Here is a 22694-nt window from a genome sequence, read left to right on the forward strand (position 1 = left end):
CTTTAAGAAAAATGTTTTTTAGAAAACTTTATATCATTTTAAAAGACCTTTCCATTGATACCCCACACGGGTATGTACATCGAAAAAAAAAATTTCATCCCTCAGTTACATGTATGGGGGGCCCCACCCCCAATTCTTTTTTTTACTATTTAGTGTCATATTTTTGTAGCGGTTCATACAACACATATTCCCATCAAATTTCATCACTGTAGTACTTATAGTTTCCGAGTAAATCGGCTGTGACAGACGGACAGACGGACAGACGGACAGACGGACAGACGGACAGACGGACATGACGAAACTATAAGGGTTCCGTTTTTGCCATTTTGGCTACGGAACCCTAAAAACTCCTTGTTTGGTAATAAAGAAGATAACCTTTATAACTGAGTTCTAAGCATGTTTTGCAAAATTTTATTTTCATTTAAGGCTACTTAAGTTTAAGTAGGTATCTAAATGGACTTTGTTCCCGAGATATAAACAAAAGATACACTATTGCACAATATTACCTAACGTGGATACTTATATATTTTTAGTACCTATTACCAGTTTATCAGTTTGTTGACCAATTACACAAGTTACAAAACCGTCTAGTCATTCAACGGTATGTTTGCACTAGTATGTAACGTGATATGACATTTATCACATTAAAAATAAGGTTTATTTTTGTTCATGTTTGAAGTATGAGTAATCAGTGAAATAAAAAAGCAGACTGTTTTGTCTCTACATTATCATCAAAGTAATGAAAGAATAATACTGGCAACACTGGTGGCCGGTTGTCAAAAATATATGTCTTAGATTTTATTTAAAATTAAATAGTTTTAGTGCTTTAATTATTGTAATTGACCTTAGATTCAGTAGATTTAGTGATAAGATATAAGGATAAATGTTTGTGAGTGATTTCGGTGCAAAATAACGATAGAAATCAATCGGAAAGATACTGGCTGTCATCCCAACGAACGGATTTTGAAAGTGTTCGAGACAAACATAAAACCCGGGGAGTATTTGTTTATTTATTATGTATTAGATACCCAGTCCCCTCACTTATCAATTTTGTATACCCTGCACATCGTTAAATGACCAAATCTTATACAAGCTGCTATCTAAATATGCCCCATAAGTTTAACTGTCTATACTAAACAAGATCAGCTGTTTTCTTGTGGTCATTGTAAGACTATATTTCATATCCAGTGAAAGTTTATTTTCAGAAATTTATTTCAAATAGAATTTATTACACACTACTACAATTAACAAACACATTCATTTTCAACAGATATTTAGAAAAAAAAAATATACCCTCAACAACTTTTTAATTTTTATTTTCTCTTTTCATAAAACATAATTAACTTGCTCACAATCCAGCAATACAGAGTACTCTTTTCCTTATAATTAGCTTCAGCATCTTTAACTCTGTATTAAGAATTAATTCATTAAACAATAATCCTCCAGTCTTTTGTTTCTAAACTTAACTTTACTTTTAACCTTTCTTCCTTCTTTCACTTAGCTATCTCTTCTCACATTCCAGGGTGCCTCAGGGTTAACTTTTCATCATGTTAACCCGTAGAGCTGCATTCTTTGAGGAAAAGTTGAGGGCTACACTGAAAGACTTGGAAACCAGCAAAGATCTGTGCAAACAGCTGTTACAAGAACGGGATGACAGCGAGGTAGAAGTTAAGGTCATTGTTGACAAGAACACTGAACTTAAGAACCAGTTAGCTGAATTACATATAGAACATATGGATATACTCGACCAAAATCAACATCTTAATCGACTAGTGTCAAACATGCAAGAGTGCAGCGACACACATGAACTGGCTTTAACCAGGATCTCTGAGCTGGAACATGAGCTAAGCAGAGCCCACAACACCATCACACAGTTGGAGTCTGCAAAGTCCAGTGAACGGTCTGCGAACACCTGCAGCCTGTACGATGAGCTTGTTGGTAGTGCATCCGGTTCTTGTAGTAATCAGCCAATGATAACAATTGACTTGACCAATGATACTTTAGCTCAGGAAAGTAAAACATTTACATCACACAATAAAATTAAAAAGTATTTAAAATTAAATAGAATAATAGGTAAAATTAGAAAATCATTAAAAAAACAAAAAGTGTATAAATCAAACAATTTCCTTAGGAAAAAGAACATTAGTTTAATAAGTGATTTAGAACTTTGTCAATCAGAATTAGACGTATGTAGGTCGTTTCATGACACTGAAATTCAGCGCTTACAGGAGGAACTTCATATTAAAGAAATTTGTCTTAGGGATATTTTCCACAAATATGAAGCTTCACAACAGGATTTGAGTAAGCGCATGCAAGAGGCCTGTGAGCTGGCAGACATAGTGAGGTGCAATGCAGAGAGGTATGAGTCATTGACAAATAACCTTTCCTGTAGTTGTACTTGCTCCCCGACACCTGAGCCCCAGTCAGTTACCCCGGCACCTCAGGTGACTCAAGTGGCTGTCACCCATGATTCTGATTCTATTACAGTTATAAATAAAAGTGTTACATACATTTTTTCTGACAAATTTGGTCAAGGATTAGGTAGTATATTTAATCAGTGTTCGCAACAATATGTAATTAATAATTGTTTACCTGGTGCCAGTTTTAGCCACTTAATAAATACTATTAAATTGACAAAGCTAATCCCCTATTCTACTATAATATTGCTTTATGGAGATAGCTTTAATGTTACAAAAAAAGATATTATAGATTGCATTAGTCTTGTTCTACATTTAAGTGAAATAAATAAATGTAAATTCATAATAGGTGCCTTACCTTACTCTTACAGTTTGACTGAGGAACAGAATAGGCACATTTTCAATCTAAATATGTTAATGTACAATAGGACTAACCGTCTTGACTCTATTTCAATTTTTGATGTTAATCAGTTTGATAATAGATTTCAATTAACTGAATATTCTATGTATTTGCCACCTAGCTGTAGACGACACATTGCTAATCTTTTAGCATATAATATACACATAGACACAGGTACTTGTCATGTACCTCCGGATATTGTTAGTAATACTACTAACATTCTTATTGATATGCCTACTAGTTTAAACTATTAGGCACGACAACAGGTGAGTCAAATGTTTTGAATCTTGTACATCAAAACATGCAGGGCTTATCTGGCAAGGAGTTAGAGTTAAGTTTGTTTTTGGAAGGTTTTAATGTTCATGTCTTATGTTTGACTGAACATTGGTTAAAAGAACCCGAAATATTGTTTTTAAATGATAGCAAATATACTGTACAAAGTGCGTTTGTAAGGAAGAATGCCATACGAGGTGGATCTTTAATATTAGTTTCTAACGAGTTAAAATGTAAACAACGACAGGATCTGGTTAATCTTTCTGTCGAGCGCACTATCGAGTTGTCTTGTGTAGAACTTGAGCGATATGTTATAATTTGCGTATACCGCCCCCCCACAGGTGATTTCAACATATTCGAGTCAGTTATAGAAGACTTGTTTAATAAATTGAAATCTAATAATAAACGTAAAATAATATGCGGAGATTTTAACGTAAATATATTAGAGGTAGATTCTCCATTAAGTATTAGACTCGTAAACCTATTTAAATCTTATAACTTAGTCAATTTGTTTTTTGAACCTACAAGAATCACGGCCACTTCTTCAACTTGCCTTGATAATATTTTTTGTGATTGTGCAGCCTCAAGTTGTATGCTTCTTAATAACCTGACGTCTGACCATTGCGGACAAAGTGCTTGTTTTCCCATGGTAATCCACAAAAAGCCATTTAAAATTGAATGCAGGCCTGTTACAGCTAGTCGATGTAGTAGATTTAAAAGTAATATAAACAAAAAACTTAAACCTTCTATTCTTGCAAATGAAGATCCTAATGTCATGTATGGATCACTCTTCGATGTTGTAGAAAAGGAATTCAATTCCACGTTTAAGACTAAAACCATGACTGTCAATGCTACCTCTGCCAACTTTAATAAATGGGCTACTGAAGGTATTTACAAAAGTCGAGCGAGGCTTTACGAGTTATACCTACGGTATGAAAATGTACAGGTTTGATACTCCGTTCTTAGATTATGTTAGAAAATATTCAAAATTATTTAAACAAATTTGTAATGTTGCTAAAGCAAAATATTTAAGTAATACAATAAAAAATTCTTCTAATAAAGTAAAGACTACTTGGAAAATTATTAATCAGGAAACTGGAAAATCGACAAATATTGAGAATAAATTAGAAATAGTCGCTGATAATAAACGTATTAGTAATGCGGCTGACGTAGCCATGGCATTTAATGAGTTCTTTGCTAGCATACCTTTAACTACGACTCGCTCCTTGAGTTCTTCTGCTACGGACGCTGAGAATCTCCTGCATAATAGTGTCCCAAAGTGTGACGCTATTTTTAGTTTTGAGCAAATAACGCCAATTGATGTTATTAACGTTTTTAATTCGCTGAACTTAAAAAACAGTGGTGACTATTGGGGCATTTCCATTAAACTATTAAAGAATATTATCGACATTGTTGCCCCCTATCTTGCTATCACATTTAATAAATGTATTGAAACCGGAGTTTTTCCCGACCTAATGAAACTAAGTAAAGTCATTCCTTTATTTAAATCAGGCGATAAGAAGGATGTAAATAATTTTAGACCCATATCCATCTTACCCGCTTTTAGTAAAATATTCGAAAAATTAGTACTCAAGCAGTTACAAAGATATTTCAATGTTAATAGCCTCCTTCATAGTGAACAATATGGCTTCACAAAAGGTCGTTCGACAACAGATGCTGGTGTAGCTCTTTTAAAACACATTTTTAATGCGTGGGAAAACTCTCAGAATGCCATTGGAGTATTCTGTGATCTCTCCAAAGCATTCGATTGTGTGCACCACGATACGCTTCTACGTAAATTACGTTATTACGGAGTCCAAAATGAAGCTCTTAGCGTAATAGAATCCTATTTAAAGAACAGAGTGCAATGCGTAGATGTCAATGGCGTCAAATCATCAGGTTTATCAGTCCAATTAGGTGTGCCACAGGGCTCAATATTAGGTCCGTTCTTATTCCTGGTATATATTAATGATCTACCATACCATCTGAAGAATATCTGTGACGTTGTACTGTTTGCAGATGACACTTCACTTATTTTTAAAGTCGACAGAAATAGGGATCAATTTGACGACGTAAACAGTGCACTTTCGTTGGTTACACACTGGTTTAGTACTAATAACTTGGTCTTAAATGCGAAGAAAACAAAATGCCTTAAATTTACTCTACCGAACGTGAAAAACCTAGGCCCGAATATTATATTAAGTAACGAGGTTCTAGAAACTGTCAAATCCACAGTATTTCTTGGTATATCAGTCGATAGCAGACTTCAGTGGGGCTCGCATATAGCTAGCCTCGCGGGAAGGCTTAGCTCAGCTGCGTACGCCGTCAGAAAAGTAAGACAATTCACTGACGTAGACACAGCTCGAGTAGTCTATTTTAGCTACTTTCACAGCGTTATGTCCTACGGTATTCTTCTGTGGGGCAAAGCTGCTGATATTCAAAACATATTTGTATTACAAAAACGAGCTGTTCGTGCGATATACCGGTTAGGTAGTAGACATTCGCTAAGAGAGCTTTTTAAAGAAATAGGCATTCTTACTGTGGCATCACAATTTATCTTTGCCAATATACTCTACATTAGGCAAAATATTCATTTGTACACCAAAAAAAGCGATGTTCACAGTATTAACACTAGAAACAAGCATAAACTGTGTGTACCCACTCACAGACTTCATAAGGTTCATGGATCATTTTTGGGGCTCGGTATCCGCTTTTACAATAAACTACCTCTAACTTTACTACAATTACCGTTTAATGCATTTAAATTACAAGTAAAGTCAATTCTTTCAAAGAAGGCTTATTATAGCATTAATGATTATTTAAATGATAGGAATAGTTGGTCGCTAAGTTGAACGCAAGGCAGCTCATTCTTGTTATCACTATAATTAAATTATTAACTTATTATAATTTTTTTACATTGTTTGACATTACTTCTGACATTAATTTGATTTTTAATTTTGCTTAGCATTGTTTCTTTATGGCTTGCTGGTACTGCAGTACTTCTTACATATTCTACTTTTCTTGAATAGCTGCAAGCACGTCATGCTCCCTTAGACGGTATGGCCAGCGGTAGCGTTGGGGGTCGGGTTGTCCCCTTCCCTCAAAAATGTGCGAAGGGGGCGATGGCTGATCCTCGCGTTATACTCGTGAACGGGTGCTGCTGGCGGTACCAGGTCGTGTTGGTGGCTATTGACACTATTCATAATAGTATGATTTTCTATTAGCTTTTTTTGGAGAAAATAATAATACTGTAGTCCTGGCAGGTACACCTTGTTTGTGTTGCTACAACATAATCATCTGCGCATGTGGGTGGGCACGCCGATTTTATGCTTATATTAAAAATACATTTCTATTTTATTATCAGGAGGCTTTAGATACACTTAACAGACTATAAGTAATGCTTGAGTACCTACTTAGTCTTTATGGGTGTAAATCTGTGTGCTAGCCTACTTGTGTTAAGTTTGTATTTTTTTTTCTTTCCTAATTTTATATAATGGTTATCATGTGATAATGATATTTTTATTTGACTTGTTTTGTATACATTCTGGTTCTTCAAACCTTACAGACAGACATGTGTTGCTGGGGAGTTTGTTGCGCCACTTCTTCTTCCCAGCAAAAACACATAGGAAGTGGTGAAGGGCGGGCGTTTTGGGGACTGTCTTTTGTTTTTGACGTTCGAAAAGTGCTGATTTATCAGCCTAATTTGAATAAACGATTTTGAGTTTGAGTTTGAAAATGATAGTCGATTCTTTTAATAACAACAACAAATATAAAAGTAAACAAAGGGGATTTTCTTGCGCGTACAAAAACTTCATGTTACGTAGCAGTTGTACGCAAAAGTGTACGCGACATTCAATTTTGTAAATTTGTAGTTATTGGGATTTATATGTCTCTTAACTTTAATTCATAACAAGCATCGGGGCTTCGTAGACCGAATGGACTTTTCTCGAATTCTGGTATGCAATTGTCCTGTTCGACTAAGGTAAAACGACGTAACAGCCAGGCGAGACCCGCTTTCACTTGGAGGCGAGCGAAGCGTACTCCTGGAACAAGATGGAAAAGTACTGTAGAACAAAAAAGTACCTCAGGTATCATTATCATCTATACTAATATTTAAAGCTGAAAAGTTTGTTTGCTTGAACCTGGGATAACTGGGGTGATTTGAGAAATTCTTGTAGTGTTAAATAGCCATATTATTATTATCGATGCCACTTTCTACGTGTGAGCGCGATATGGGTTGAGAGTTAAAACACTGGCCGAAGCTAGTTATAAAATAACCGTACAATGTTACATAAAGACATTGTATGTTATAGCGACGTAATTCAATAAGTCAGATGAAACCAGAATAATAATATTGTGTACAAACCACTGGGGTGCGATTCTCCTAATTTTACTTAAGCGACATACGATTCACGTTCGACTCGATTCGACTGAGATCCGATTCCGACTCGATTACAATTCAACCGTATGTGGCATTCCGCTATTTTTTCTTTGAAATAAACGTTTTTATCCTTTTCTGTCATTCAATAATGAATCATTTTGTCTGCAAATGATTTACGATTGCAAAATGATTAGACAGCAAACTACCGTATAGACCAAAATTACCAAAATAGCAGACCAATCGCACACCAATCAAATGTCAATCGAATACGATTGGTCTTTTATTAGTAGCAGAATGCCCGATATGATTAAACTGCTATTGCGATCATATTGCGATTAGATTTCTATTCGATTTTGACATTATTAACTTAGGAGAATCGGGCCCCAGCACTCAGGTAGGCTAGTCGTTGTTTTATCAACTACTACTTACCTACATAGTATATTATATAACTTTGTGGTAAACTATTGTCATAGATACTATTATTAAAACAACGCACCTGAGATAGGGATAAATAATAATAGGTAAAAATCATAGACATAATATTAGTAAACAGGACTGCGCATATAAACCCAAAAAACGAGCCGAGTGAAACAGTTAGTACGGAGGCTGTCTGTCCCTTTCTAATAGGGTGACTATGAGATTAAGCTATGTGAGACAAATCCGAATTTGCTAAGATTATTAAACACAGATTAGTATTGAAGTTTTAACTTACGCAGTTTGTGACCTTAAGATACTAATAAAGGCTTTTAATAATTAGCGGAAATTAGCAGTATAAAAGCAGGAAGATTCGAAGTGAAGACTGTTTTTTTTGTATTTCTACTTCATATATAGACTGCTGAGCCATTTATGTCGCCTTTCTTAATTTTTTGGGAAGCTATAACAATAGTACAACAGTTTTAAAATCCATCACCCATATTTTGACTCGTTACAAGAATTCATGGGCACCCTAGTTGTTTGGTTTACGAAAATGTTATTTTTAGCTAACCTGTGGAACGATATATTGCAACCACCATAGGATTCACTTTTGCAAGTAGAAACGCAACACTTTTTCACCATTTTAATAGTTTAAATTGATTTAATACAAAAAAATATAAACAAAATTTTAAATGCTGATTACGCGCCAAGAATGTTCAGGGTTACCGCTAGAAAATAAAAAAAAGCAAAATAAAAATTTATGTTGTTTATGTTTTAATAATAAATACGAATAAATTAATGCGATTGCTATTAATTTGTTGACTTACAATTGTTAAAATAAGATAAAAATATAAGTGATTCAATTGTTTTTGGGAAGACAAAACTTTTGATCACGACATTTTTTTATGCTGGCAAGGTGTTAGAAAGAGACAAACAGCCTCCGTTCGAACTATCCCTCTCGGCTCGGATTTGCCTCTGTGTATTATGCAACCAATTTAGTACCTTATTGCGTTAGAATAGAGTTCATTTTCGTAAATATATATTTTGAGCGTGCGCAATCTTGTTTAGTAATATTATATCTATGGTAAAAATAAACAGACAAACAATTAGTACTAGGTATAAAGTTTATCAAGAAAGGCCAAGATTAAAGAAAAATATTTGCTAACTAATGATCAAAATGATTAATGATAACCGAATTAGGCCGTCATTATCATTTACATTAAATAATGCATTATCAGATCACTCACTCATTTATCGGATGATGCAATTAGTAAGACTAAACAAAGGGAATGATAACTATTCATTTATGAATTTTTATGACTACTTACTATGAGACAATGATTGAATGAATGGGGTAGAATAAGTATTGAAGATTATGGTCGATTATTGAACAATTTTTTGGACCATAAAAACACTAGCACGCCCATTGCGTACTAGGTACCTTCTTTAGAATAACTGATCAAAGCTAAATAAGATTTATGCCTTCTCTAGAACCTTAAATGCATAAGTTACACATATATATTTACTATACTCACCAATACAAATGCGGTTTCCTTCACCAAAAGGTAAATAAGCATAATTCTTGATTTTGGATACGTTTTCTGGTAAAAATCTATCCGGATCAAATACATGTGGGTCATCGAAGTATTTTTCGTCTCTATGAAGACCGAACACTGGAATAATGATTGTGTTACCTTTTGCTATGGGTATACCAGACGGTAGAACTGTATCTTTAGTGCACAATCTTTGCATGACACCTACTGGAGGATACTTTCTCATTGCTTCATTTATAACCTGATCTAAATATTGTAACTTATCAATGTCATTATAAGTTAGTTCCCCAGCTCCACCTTCGAAAACTTTGTCAATTTCCTCATGTAGTTTTGCCAAGATTTTTGGATTGTTTGACAGCTCTAACAAAGAATAATGCATTGTGTTAGCAGAGGTGTCTGCACCAGCGACAAAAAAGAAGAATGCTTGAGCAGCCATCAATTCGTCGGTCGGCTCCAATTTATATCCAGTTGCGAAGTCCTGCATTATTCCATTCTTCTGTAGTTCCAAGCAAATCTCAATAAAATCATATCTTTTAGTAGTATCATGCCTCCTACTTTCTAAAACAGTTTTCACTGCACCCACAAAAAATTCTTCATGTTCACCAAAAAGTTTCAACTGCAAGAGTTTGTACAATCTAGGGAAAGTATTTGCAATAACAACTATTACATTTTGTATAAACGATGGTCGTAAAGCTCTAAATGCCAATTCAACGAATGGTGATTCCATGGTACTCTTTACTTGAGTATCTATACCGAATACAGCAGCACTGATCGATGCTGTGGTGTATCTGCTTATCAGATTGAATGGAACCTTTCTCAGATGAGCATTATGTTCAACCAATTCCACAAAATCTCGGGCACATCTCTCTATGATATAAAACATATTTTTGAGCTTAGCACTCGTAAAGACTGGGCTGAGTTTTTGCCTTATGAGTTTCCATCTGTGGAAATCATTCATGAATAACAAGTTATCTGCTAGTAAGTCATTTGCGTTGCTTATTATTCCTCGGCTGTGGAAACTTTGAAAGTCACCAGCTAACACTGCTTGAATATCATCGACGTTCTTTACAATTAGCGTTGGGATTGTCGCTGAAGTCGTTCCAATATGAGGAACATCATGTTCATCATACATTCTTTTGACAATTATTGGCAAAGATTCCTTACTAAATAAAAATTCTAATGACACATCACTTATCTGCAATATGTTCCATTTCTTCCAGTAGTTACTGTTCGTTACCTTAAAGTATAACACTATTGAGCACAATATTATAAATATCGTGAATAATATTGACAATAACATGATGAACGGGATGCGCACTACTAGAGTTCAATAGACTGACTGATTGATAATACGGCCGCTTCCTCTATTTAACCACACTTCACCCTAGTACATAAAGACTAAACTCGCTTGCTTTTGCGCACATTTTGAGCGGTTTCGGTTTATTTTTATTAATGACAGATAAGTGTAAGATATAGAATAGGTACTCATTAGGTATGTACTAATGATGACTCGTAATCTATAATTAATTCCAAGAAGAGTTACCTAAAAGCATTTTAAGCTTATGAGTTTGACAATAGGCCGTGAGGAATGTAGTTATAGTATTATTGTGATTACAGATATATATGACTACAGATGATTTGAATTGCAAAATGCAAAAACACGATCACACTGATCATAGTTTAGAGTTCTGTTTCCCAAAAGTTAGCTGAATGATTTGAAATCAGAACAGATTGAGTGCCGCTTCCTAAAATCCTCAACATTTTATACCTAATTAGTTAGCAATTTATTGCTTTAATTTGAATCAAATCATGTCATTAATTTCTCGTATTCGATTTTACGAAAACAGTTAACATGACAATTTTTTTAAACTAGATGAAGCCACCCTTATATACCCATAAAAGCTTATATAAAGCTTATATCTTTGAAATCGCAAAGAAATAGGCTAACATAAAAATATGTATTAGTCCAGTTTCAATTTGTAATGTATAATTAGTCCTAATTTGAAATCACGATGAGCTATTATTTTCCCAGTTTATAGTAAAAAATACGTCATAAAAAAACAAAAAAAAAAACGATTTCCAAAGTTTTTTCTTTACACTGCTGAATTAACATTAATTAAAGTAAAAAGAAAACAAACACCACTTGCCATATGTTTTATTTACACAAACACGTTTAACAAAAACGCATCGTCAGCCGCGAGCCGGCCGACTACTTTTCAAGTGTCTAGTATACGTCACAAGTGGGTTCCAGTTACTTCAAGTGCGTGTTTATGCATAGTTAATGTTCTTTCCCGTTCAATTCGTACAAGTAAGAGCAAGAAAGGTACAGCATTACGTCATAAAGCGATAAGATAAAGCGACGCACAGTGGATCCAAATTGAAAATTAGTGGACATAGGCAACAAAGTTCCAATATCGATTCGATATTTTTTTATGTGATTCTACATGATATTCCAGACAACTTTTACTCTTGTGAAATTTCTTCTAAAGTCGATCGTTTGTCTGAAAAAAAAATAAATTAGATTTTTTTGTATGGAGCGAATCACGTTTATTTTTTTTTCTTCAATTGTACGAATATGTTAGGTCTGTGGCGTGAGTATATGATACCTAGGGTCATTCTCTATCCAAGAAAAAATATATCAGCGCCGGCCATCTGCAGCCGCGCGAGTAATCATTCGGTAAAAAAATAATATTTTCTATGACATTTTTTGCCTTTTAAGATCAATTCAAAGTATATTTTTTGTCTCACTTGGCTGTTTTCACCTTATTTTTGGTTAAATATATAGTTTTAATGGCACATAGGTACTCACAAGTAGTAATTCTAGCAGAGGTTTTGTTATTATTGCATGTTATCGGTGGCACCTGCATTGTGATTGATGACTCATTTGTTTGTGCGCTCGTCTAAGCGCACAACTAATTAGTCATCGAAAAATGCTCGTCTCTGATTGGCTGTAATTTTTTTTACTACCTGCTACCTGTAAAATAAATATTATTTGTCAAATATAGGTGAAATAGTTTGATTTTTTATGGGCAAGACGTTGATAATCATTATCTACACAATCAAGCGTATGTAAAGTATAGTATAAGTTATCGTACGTATGATCGAAAGAACATTGTGAAATTATTAAAGCCCTGAAAGGGGCTGTTTATCATACCAGCCCTGATGGGCTTTTGTGGGAACAGTCCAGAGCCGGATCACTTTATTTCTTATTCCAGAAGTGGGTCCGGAAAATTTTCGGACTCTGCTATGAGGCATTCTTCTTCCTCCATAATCTCGCTATCACAGGGAGGCTCGGTAGTCTGTAACAACTGATTTGCTTCAGGCAACAACTCACCATGAACCTGTTTCGTTATTTTAGGCCTTATGTAGGATATGTGGGGATCAGAGCTTATTAGAAGTCCATGGGAGGATGTCTTCGTTTGTTGCTCTTCTGTCCGTTTTCCGAGTTTGTCTCTCTCTGACGTTTCTGAAGTCTTAAGTACTTCCATCTCGAGAGCGCAAGTGAGGTGTAAAGAGCTAAGCACTTATCTTCAGAGACGGTACTTAGGCTCTGCTTTTTGAATAGTCGCTCGTGTACTTGGGATAGCGTTTCCGGATTACTGGAAAGGTATTCGACTACTTTTGCCAGATTCGTTTTGCCGTTGTCTTTCAATTTTGTTAAGTACCAGTCCTACAACTCTTCCTCTGAATTTTCTTCTACTATGGAAGTAGAACGTCTTTTTTTTGCTTATTACATAAGTCTTCGAACGGTTTTCTGTAGAGTGTAGATGTTACCGCTTCCGTAGTACATACTGCAAGATTAGGAACATGGGAATTCACATCCACTGGCTCAGATAAGTCTACGTCCGAAAAGCCCAACTCACTTCTCAGGTCAACACTGTCAAAAACAGGCCAGTTGATATTTTTTTCCAACCAATTGCGATTATTTATACGATTCATAAAAGTTTTTTGACTTCTACTTGACTCTGTCCACTTTTTATTTAGACTTACACAAAAAAGCCGACAGAACTCCTTGATTAGGTTTTTGTCTTCTTCAGAAACTGTGGTATTCAAAACAGAAATTATACTTTCATATAGAAACATATAATTTTTCAGATCACCACCACTTGTTAATTTCACTAAAAGATCTAGGTTGGTACAAAATCCAGCCATAGTTCTAACGTAAATATTAAAACAAAAGTATTTCACCGTGTTCACAAATAAGCGACAAGAGCGAAACTAGAGGGACATAATAAATGTCTTTGTATTTATAGTCAGTGTTAATTACTCAAGTAGTGAACATATTAACATGACTAGCAGGTAGTAAAAAAATTACAGCCAATCAGAGACGAGCATTTTTCGATGACTAATTAGTTGTGCGCTTAGACGAGCGCACAAACAAATGAGTCATCAATCACAATGCAGGTGCCACCGATAACATGCAATAATAACAAAACCTCTGCTAGAATTACTAGTTGTGAGTACCTATGTGCCATTAAAACTATATATTTAACCAAAAATAAGGTGAAAACAGCCAAGTGAGACAGAAAATATACTTTGAATTGATCTTAAAAGGCAAAAAATGTCATAGAAAATATTATTTTTTTACCGAATGATTACTCGCGCGGCTGCAGATGGCCGGCGCTGATATATTTTTTCTTGGATAGAGAATGACCCTAGGTATCATATACTCACGCCACAGACCTAACATATTCGTACAATTGAAGAAAAAAAAATAAACGTGATTCGCTCCATACAAAAAAATCTAATTTATTTTTTTTCAGACAAACGATCGACTTTAGAAGAAATTTCACAAGAGTAAAAGTTGTCTGGAATATCATGTAGAATCACATAAAAAAATATCGAATCGATATTGGAACTTTGTTGCCTATGTCCACTAATTTTCAATTTGGATCCACTGTGCGACGGTTCGCAGAGGACTCCTGGAGTCCGCGCCACAGATGACCGTTTTTTGACAGAGAGCTCCTGGAGTCCGTTCAACAGACGAGGGGGTATTTTGGTAATATGTGATTATCGTTCCTATAATAATTTATTCTGTCAATAAACTAAATCAACAATATTTGGTGGCCAAAACACAGTTGAAGGTGATATGAAGTCCAATAGTATATTGACAATTGTGTAGACACTACGAATGTTTGGGTTCGGAAGTTATGAAATTAATTTTGATGAATTCTTATTAGAGTCCTTCTTCTTTGTTGTAGCTTCATATATTGTATTAGGTAAAATTAAAAGTCAAGCCATTCAGATGTTGGATGATATTTTTTTTGGTTTTGGTATGAAGTCGTCAAATGAGCCCTCCTGCTGTAGGTGCATCGTGAAGTGAGCGTCAGACTCTTACTAACTAAAACCCACCATGGTCCTCCTTAAGCTCTTTATATTCCAGGATCACGGTACCTCTTTCGAACAACCCTGCAGCTTGGTTGAGTAGCTCATCTGTTAAAACATAGTGTACCTATTTAAAACTCATCAATCTTCTAGGCGTAATATAATCAATGAAAAGTATGGCATGACAAACAATAAATCATCACGTATGCGCCTAAAATTGGTAGCGTGTGACTGAAATTAATACGCATTTTTTGTCATAGTAATAGTACCAATAATAATTATTATTATAACTGCCTTTTTCATTCCGATATTCAGCATGACTTGCGTAATCATAATCGTATGCCTATGAACTGTGTAGTATATTTCCATAGTTGACATGTCTATATGCAGAGGAGATAAAATTATTGCTCATTATTGATATGAAGCTTTTCACTGTCAGGAGTGTAGACAAAGGAAATAAAATAGAGTCATATCTGATTATAATGATATATTTTAAGCATTGTTGTTATGTCGTTATTAGTTATAAAGTATTAACTTTAACTGAAGCTAAAAATATTTGTGTGTCAATTGTACTAACATAGGTTTAAGTCTATTTGTTTTGTTACTAACACAGTGGATCTTTGATATCTTACTGAATAAATGAATTTGAATTTTGAATTGTTAAATTTTAAGTTTCTTGACTAACAGGTGGTGAACAACAGCCATACGTTTAAATCGACCAGAAGGTCAAGTAATGTTAGGAGCGGTCGGTATGTGGTTGGGTGGGTTCAGAAGGTAAATCAAAAATCAAATCAAATCGTTTAATTTGCAGAGAATATGGGTACAGTATAGGATGTTAAATTTATACATAGTTCCAACACATTCTAACTTACGGCATGCAAAAGAAAAATAAAAAGTTTTGACAGTAGGTTAGAGTGGATCCCGGCTGCCATTTGAACACCTTTGGCAGTCGTTTGGTAGATAGTCAGAAGCCAGAAAGACTGATAATCAGTCTTGTCAAGGGATATCGGATTGCTTGTATAACTGGGGAAGTCAGATACGCAGTCACTTCATGTCAAACATTGGTACCCTAGCTGCGACTTGTTAGACTGGAACTCTCCCACAATATAATTGGTAAAAGGTTAGGCAGATGAAAAAGCTTGTCAGTTGACCAATTACTAAATACATACATTACTGTCTCTCAATAAATATATAAAAATAAAATCATGTTTATCTACTATTTACTTCTTGAATAAAAAAATGGTAACAACAGGCATCGTGCTTTATATATTTTAAACTTAATAGAATCAATTTTAAGACTTTAATTACTCAGTTGTACTTGTACGCGTAGGAAGTGAACGCAACCATCCTGCGTACTTTATCATCAGAACACAAGTTTAGATACTGTTTTATTTATTTACACTTATATATCTCTTAACTTAAATTCATAATGAGCATCGGGACTTCGTAGCCCGAATGGACTTTTCTCGAAATCTGGTACGCAATTGTTTTGTTCGACTAAAGTAAAACGACGCAACAGCCAGGCGAGACCCGCTTTCACTTGGAGGCGAGCGAAGCGTGTACCTGGAACATAATAAATAATCATATTTTATTGCTTACTTAAACTCTGCATATTAACTACAAACCAAATTGCTAAAATATACCGATCAAACAAGCAATTTTAGTTGTTATGTCCAGTCTCTTAAGAGCCCTCCTAAACTGCAGACTTCACCAGCCAGTTTCACCGGCTACTGATAAAGTCTCTGACAGCTTACCAGGCACTTATCTGAGGCCGTATACAGAAAGAAAGCTGGAAACTTATAAGCGCTTACCGGCGCTTGTCAGCGCTGGTTCGTTCCACACAAAGAAAGAAGCAGGTTGAAGCGGGTTGAAGCATCGGACGATGATTTGGTATTGTTAGAAAATGTGTAGGTATTTAAAAATGCGAAAAAAAGCTTTACATCCCATCAATAGAGAAAGGAAACATTTCCGAGAGTACCATCATGTATTTGTAAATAAATTGAAAGATGACGAAAGACTTTATGAAATATACAAGAATGACTCAAGAAACATTTGATTTCATTTTGGATTTAGTGAAAAACCATTTGATGAAAAATTGGCATAAACAACCAATCCTTGCAGAAGAAAGACTTGTTGTCACCATTCGGTAAGTATAAAACAAATATCGCTCAAAGGTAAAGATATATTTAGATAGATTTATGGCACCGCCTAGCGCTGACCAGCACGTTTTGAAGCTTGTCGGTACTTGTCGGCGCCGCCGCCGGTAAGCGCTTATCGGCGCGCGTTCATATATTTTCCTGCGCGGGTAGCGCGTAGCGGATAGCGGGTTTCTAGTGCTTATAAGTTTTCAGTTTTTCCAGCTTTCTTTCTGTATACGGCTTGGCAGATAAACTACAACTTTTGGTTTCAAAAGTCTCTAATAGCAATATCTGAAATTAAAAGCAGCCTTTATCTGGCTGATAGCATTAACCGTTATAATCAAATCGTTTATTTTGCAAAGAATATGGTTGCAAAATAAGATGGTAACATTATACATAGGAGTTCTACCTTACGACATTCAATTATAAAAGAAAAATATACCGTCTTACCACAAAAACTTTTAAACGTCAGTTTATGCCTTGTCTATAAAAATGTCAAATTATGACGTTGACATATGGTTCATTTTGCAGCCAAAATTTTATTAGACAAGTGTAAAACAGGGTTTAAAGTTTTTGTAGTAAGGCCCTTAATGTTTTCGTACTATAACTAACTGACATTTTATCGGTAACCAGTGAAACCGGGCAGTCTGCCGACTTTAGTCTGCTGTATGTAGTTGGACCTACCGATCGCTGATCATTTCATCCATCCTCCGAGCCTTTTTCCCAATCATGTTGGGGTCGGCTTCCAGTCTAACCGGATTCAGCTGGGTACCAGTGCTTTACAAGAAGTCGCTATCGCTGATCGTTTAATAAATCCAATTTAACTTTTTAGTTGGTTATATACCGGTCTTATGCGATACTTGATCGTTGTTCATTGTTTTTTTATGAGCCCTATTTAAACAATCGGCCGACTAAAAGTTGCTAGTGCGCGCCTCTTGATCTCATACGGAAGTTATTTAATAAAATCGTTAACACAACAACGTCTAGAGCCACTTCGAACCTGAGAGTCAACTTTAATTACTACTGAACTATTCATACATGATAATCATAATTATCTTTGCAGTTACAAATTGCATTTACACGTTGTAATAAACGATACTAGTTTATAAGTGGTGAGGACGCTTCTGAATAACATTCGTGCATATAAGAGCAGAAATTGAGAATTTGTCTTTAGACTGATTCTGATGTTCCTCTGACAACTTGAGTACCTAAAAGAAGAGATTTAAAAACCTAAGAATACCCGCACACTGAAGACTAAACACAACAGACGGCCGACAGTTGACCCGATGGTTGCATTATTTGCTTAAAGAAAATCTGGATTCCAGTCAAAGTTTTCAGTCAGCCTGATACCGGCAAAACCCTTAATCTATGTACATGTTATGTGCGTAACTACCATTATTCTCATTTTAATTAATCAGCCCAAAAATATGTCGGTCGAAAGTTTGTAGTGTGTTTGTATTCTAAAACTTATGATGATGATATCCTCCGGCTGTTCTCATGTAAGGAGATTAGCCAACTGCGCAGACATATAATAGTGCACAATCATTTGCGCAGATACTATAAAACTTATAATAACAGTGCAAAGGTTAGTAGCTAACGATCATCAAAATCATTCAAAATTGCATTTTTCACCTCTAATCCGTTTATCCTAAAAGTAATAATGATAAATCATCAATAATATGTGATAAAATCATCAATAATGAATGATTAATCATCAATTTAATTGATAAATGTTAAATCCAAAAGAGATAAACAAATATTGATTGCTATCCATTCATGTAATTCTGCGATGTCACAGTCAAAGGTCACTTATCGTGGAGGAGAAGAAATGTAATTCTGATGTTATTGATCACTAACAATACTAATGACGTTTATGATGATTTGAATACTCACCGATACAAACGCGGTTTCCTTCACCAAAAGGTAAATAAAAATAATTCTTGATTTTGGACACGTTTTCCGCTGAAAATCTCTCCGGATCAAAAACATCTGGGTCAGGAAAGTATTGTTCGTCTTTTTGGATTCCATAAAGGGGCACAATGATAATTTCATCTTTCGATACAGGTAAACCAGATGGCAAAACTGTGTCCTTGGTACACATTCTTTGCATGAAACCTATTGGAGGGTACTTTCTCAGTGCTTCATTAACTACTTCGTCTAAATATTGTAATTTATCAATGTCATTATAACTTAATTCTTCAACTCCGCCTTCGAAAACTTTGTCAATTTCTTCATGTACTTTCCTTAGGATTTTTGGATTGTTTGATAGTTCCAGTAAAGTATAATTCATTGTATTAGCAGAGGTGTCTGTACCAGCTAGATAGAAAGCAAACGCCTGTGCAGCCATTAGTTCATCTGTTGGCTCCAACTCGTATCCAGTCGTAAAGTCTTGCATTACTCCATGTTTTTGTAACTCCAAACATATCTCAATAAAATCATGTCTCTTAGTCGTGTTATGCCTTCTACTGTCTAAAACTTTTTTAACCATACCAACAAAAAAATCTTCTTGTCCACCGAAGGTTTTGAGCTTCAAAAATTTGTGTACTTTAGGGAAAGTATTCGCAATTATAGTCACTATGATTGCGTATAGTGAGGGTTCTAATGCCTTGAATGCCATATCCACAAGGGGTGACTCCATGGAATTCTTCACTTGAGTATCTATACCAAATACTGCAGCACTAATAGACGCTGTAGTGTATCTGGTCAAAAGTTTGAACGGTTTCTTTCGCAGATGAACATTATCTTCAACCAGCTCTACAAAATCTCGGGCAGTTTTTTCTATGAGGTAAAACATGTTTTTGAGTTTCGCACTAGTGAAAATTGGAGTGAGTTTTTGTCGTATGAGTTTCCATTTTTTGAAGTCGTCCATTAATAACAAATTATCAGCTAACACGTCATTAGGGTTGGTTATTATTCCGCGGCTGTAGAAACTTTGGAAGTCACCAGCTAACACTGCTTGAATATCATCGAGGTTCTTTATAATGAGCGTTGGTATTGTCGCCGACGTCGTCCCAATATACGGTTCATCATGTTTATCGTAAATCGTTTTGATTAGTTCTGGCATTGATTGCTTGTTGAACAGAAAGGTGAATGTCAAATCTTTTATCTGGATTATGTTCTTCTTTTTCCAGTATTTGCTGTTTGTGAACTTGAAATGGAGCACTATTGAGCACAGTACTATTAATATCGTGAGTAATATTACGAACAACATTGTGAACGCGATGTGCACGGGTAAAGGTCAACTCGTCAACTGATTGATCCACATGATTGTAGTTGTATATAACGGTGATGTAATGATGCTCCGGTGTATTGTTTTGTTTTCAAGCGCACATTCTAGGTAAATTATTTAATTGAATGATTATTGTTAATGGTAACTGAAATGTTCGTAGGGGATTTAACTTAATTGTTGCCTATTAAAATGTTCAATTTTGACGATGATCTACGAACACGTTAGCTTATGGGTTTAAAATAAAAGATTAATAATAAGAACACTGGCTATAAGTGTGTATTTTGACCAAACTGTCAGTTCATGAGCACTGAGTCCAATTTCTCAATTGCCACTAGGTAAAATGAGTTTCATCCGGTCGCTGAAATAATAATCTTCAATCAAGGTGTTGTAAAAAAGCTAACAACAGCTGAGTTAGGTATTGTAAATTAGAGTTAATGACCATTTCAATAAGGTTGACAATTTTATTGTACCTAATATTTGCAAGTAACGTAATTGTTGAGGAAATTAGAACATAGGAACTAGCCTTGGTGTTTGCAGTTATATTGTGATAGAATTACACTAATTTTTTTTTTTCGAAGAAAGTAGTCCGCTAAAGTAATGCTGGAGTTATTAATATTATAATGAATGGTTTCCTGAAATCTCTTAAAGATTGTAATACAAAACAACTTGTTTTTCGTATTGTACCATACTCAAGATACGCGTTTAAGGCACTAGCTATTTTAACGCGGTTCCATTCGCGTGCCGTGGGAAGTACCGGGATAAAATAAACCCTATGTTACGTGGAAAAAGTGTAGCTTAAGAATAGTGAAATAATTTTTCAAATCGGTTCAGTAGTTTCGGAGACTTTAGGGTACAAACAACCAAACATAAATACATATTATATTAGTATAGACTAGTATAGATAATCACACTATTTTGATGAGTTCTCCTCATTTGACTTGATTTATAGATAAAAAGACAATATTTTAGTGTCCGTTATCTTTTACATATTATTGTCACATCACATCGATTTATAAATGAGAATGTTTTTTTTTTGTGCACAGAAGTGTGAATCACTGTTAAAACTTTTTCACGCAAAAACCAATGAAAGGATTTTGATGTAACTTTACAGTGATGTACCTATGCTTTATAAATCAGAATAGCACATATTTCTCGTTATGTCGTTTGTCCTGAATGCTGACAATTCTCGATAAATTACTTTCTTCTGGTGTGTCTTACGTCAACTTGTCCTATCTTGTCCTGTCTCGTGTCACGTGTGAGGGATCTATTTCAGGTATCCGAGTAACCATCTCTATGTATAGTGACTCTGTTTGTTACGTTCTCATAGTGAAACGGCTGAAGCGATTTAGATGGAATTTTGCATGGATATAGTTAGAACTTAGGAGAACCAGACCTCTGAGCAAATTAAAAAAAACAGCTTAATTTTCGTAAAATAGCTTAAGTTATTACATTTATTTTAAAGAAAGCTAATTACATAACTGGCTCGATATATCCATCTCACTAATTACTCATCATCATTAGACCATTGACGTACATAGTAATAGCATTTAATTGTATTAAAATTAACTTATTATCTTCTAGTATTTACTTATCAGTTTAACGGGGACGTTTTGTTATCGTTTGCCATCGAGATAAATATCGGTAAACAATGATTTTGCATTTTCATTGATTTCTGTTTGCATGTCAAATCATCATCCTCATCATCCTCCGAGCCTTTTCCCAATCATGTTGGGGTCGGCTTCCAGTCTAACCGGATTCAGCTGAGTACCAGTGCTTTACAAGGAGCGACTGCCTATCTGACCTCCTCAACCCAGTTGTTTGCATGTCAAATATCTAAAGTATATATTTATTTATTTAATACTTCTTGCACACAAAGTACAATGGTTGACTTAACGACTTACGGGTTTATACCAGTCAACCTTTGGACGACAAAGAAATTAAAAAAAATACATATACCTAGTTTTCCGTGTCTTCCCATCTAACGACATTTTGCAAAAAAACTTACTCCATGTTCATTTGGTCTAAAATGCTCCCTTTTACAAATATAATAGTTATTATTATCTTTCTGATCGTATCGTTTTAAAATATTATCAGTGTAACCAACAACCAATTAAGTTCTATTCCAAAAAAAACGTGAAAAGAGAAAATTCGCCAAAAAATATACGGAAACCAATTTGATTGGAGTATTAAAGTTCTTTTTGTTGAACAACTTACGTTGGCTTCGTTCCAGGCCGGCAAAGTTTCATGTTACATTTTTATCTCCATACAACTTTCATTTAATCTGTTTCAGCTTAAAACTTCAACGATCAATATAGTAACTTGTAAGTAGGTAGTATATTATGTATGATAGTACAAATATGCTTGGAGAAAATGGACTTCAGTGGAAGGTATCTTTTTCGTATACCAGACCAAATTTCGAAGACCCGATACATACATGTCTGTTAGTATGTCACCTCATCGGTTACGCTTTTGGTTTTATACCATTTCCCAAAAAGAGGATGTTCTCAATTCTTCAATTTCGTATATCTTCGGTGTTTATCAACCCTTTGAACAATTATTTTTAG

General features: G+C 34.9%; 1 protein-coding gene across 1 annotated transcript; it reads right to left on the reverse strand.

Annotated features, from left to right (window-relative positions):
- Nucleotides 1-6812: 6812 nt before the first annotated feature.
- On the reverse strand, nucleotides 6813-20162 carry LOC124645183. Its single transcript, XM_047184956.1, has 5 exons — nucleotides 18795-20162; nucleotides 16168-16326; nucleotides 14791-14871; nucleotides 9421-10767; nucleotides 6813-7133 (listed from the first exon to the last, which is right to left on the reverse strand). The coding sequence occupies exons 1-5, from the start codon at nucleotides 20110-20112 to the stop codon at nucleotides 6973-6975; spliced, it is 3066 nt and encodes a 1021-aa protein (XP_047040912.1). The 5' UTR covers nucleotides 20113-20162; the 3' UTR covers nucleotides 6813-6972.
- Nucleotides 20163-22694: the final 2532 nt, after the last annotated feature.

The sequence above is a fragment of the Helicoverpa zea genome, chromosome 2 (genome assembly GCF_022581195.2).
Source record: "Helicoverpa zea isolate HzStark_Cry1AcR chromosome 2, ilHelZeax1.1, whole genome shotgun sequence".
Taxonomy (NCBI): Eukaryota; Metazoa; Arthropoda; class Insecta; order Lepidoptera; family Noctuidae; genus Helicoverpa; species Helicoverpa zea.

Coding starts and splice junctions, on each gene's coding strand:
- LOC124645183 (XM_047184956.1), bottom strand. CDS start 20,112: ATGTTGTTCGTAATATTACTCACGATATTAATAGTACTGTGCTCAATA. Junction 14,872..16,167: donor ATTTAAGTTAAGAGATATAT/AAGTGTAAATAA, acceptor ATGTTTTAACAG/ATGAGCTACTCAACCAAGCT. Junction 10,768..14,790: donor AGAGCTTAAGGAGGACCATG/GTGGGTTTTAGT, acceptor AGTCAGTCTATT/GAACTCTAGTAGTGCGCATC.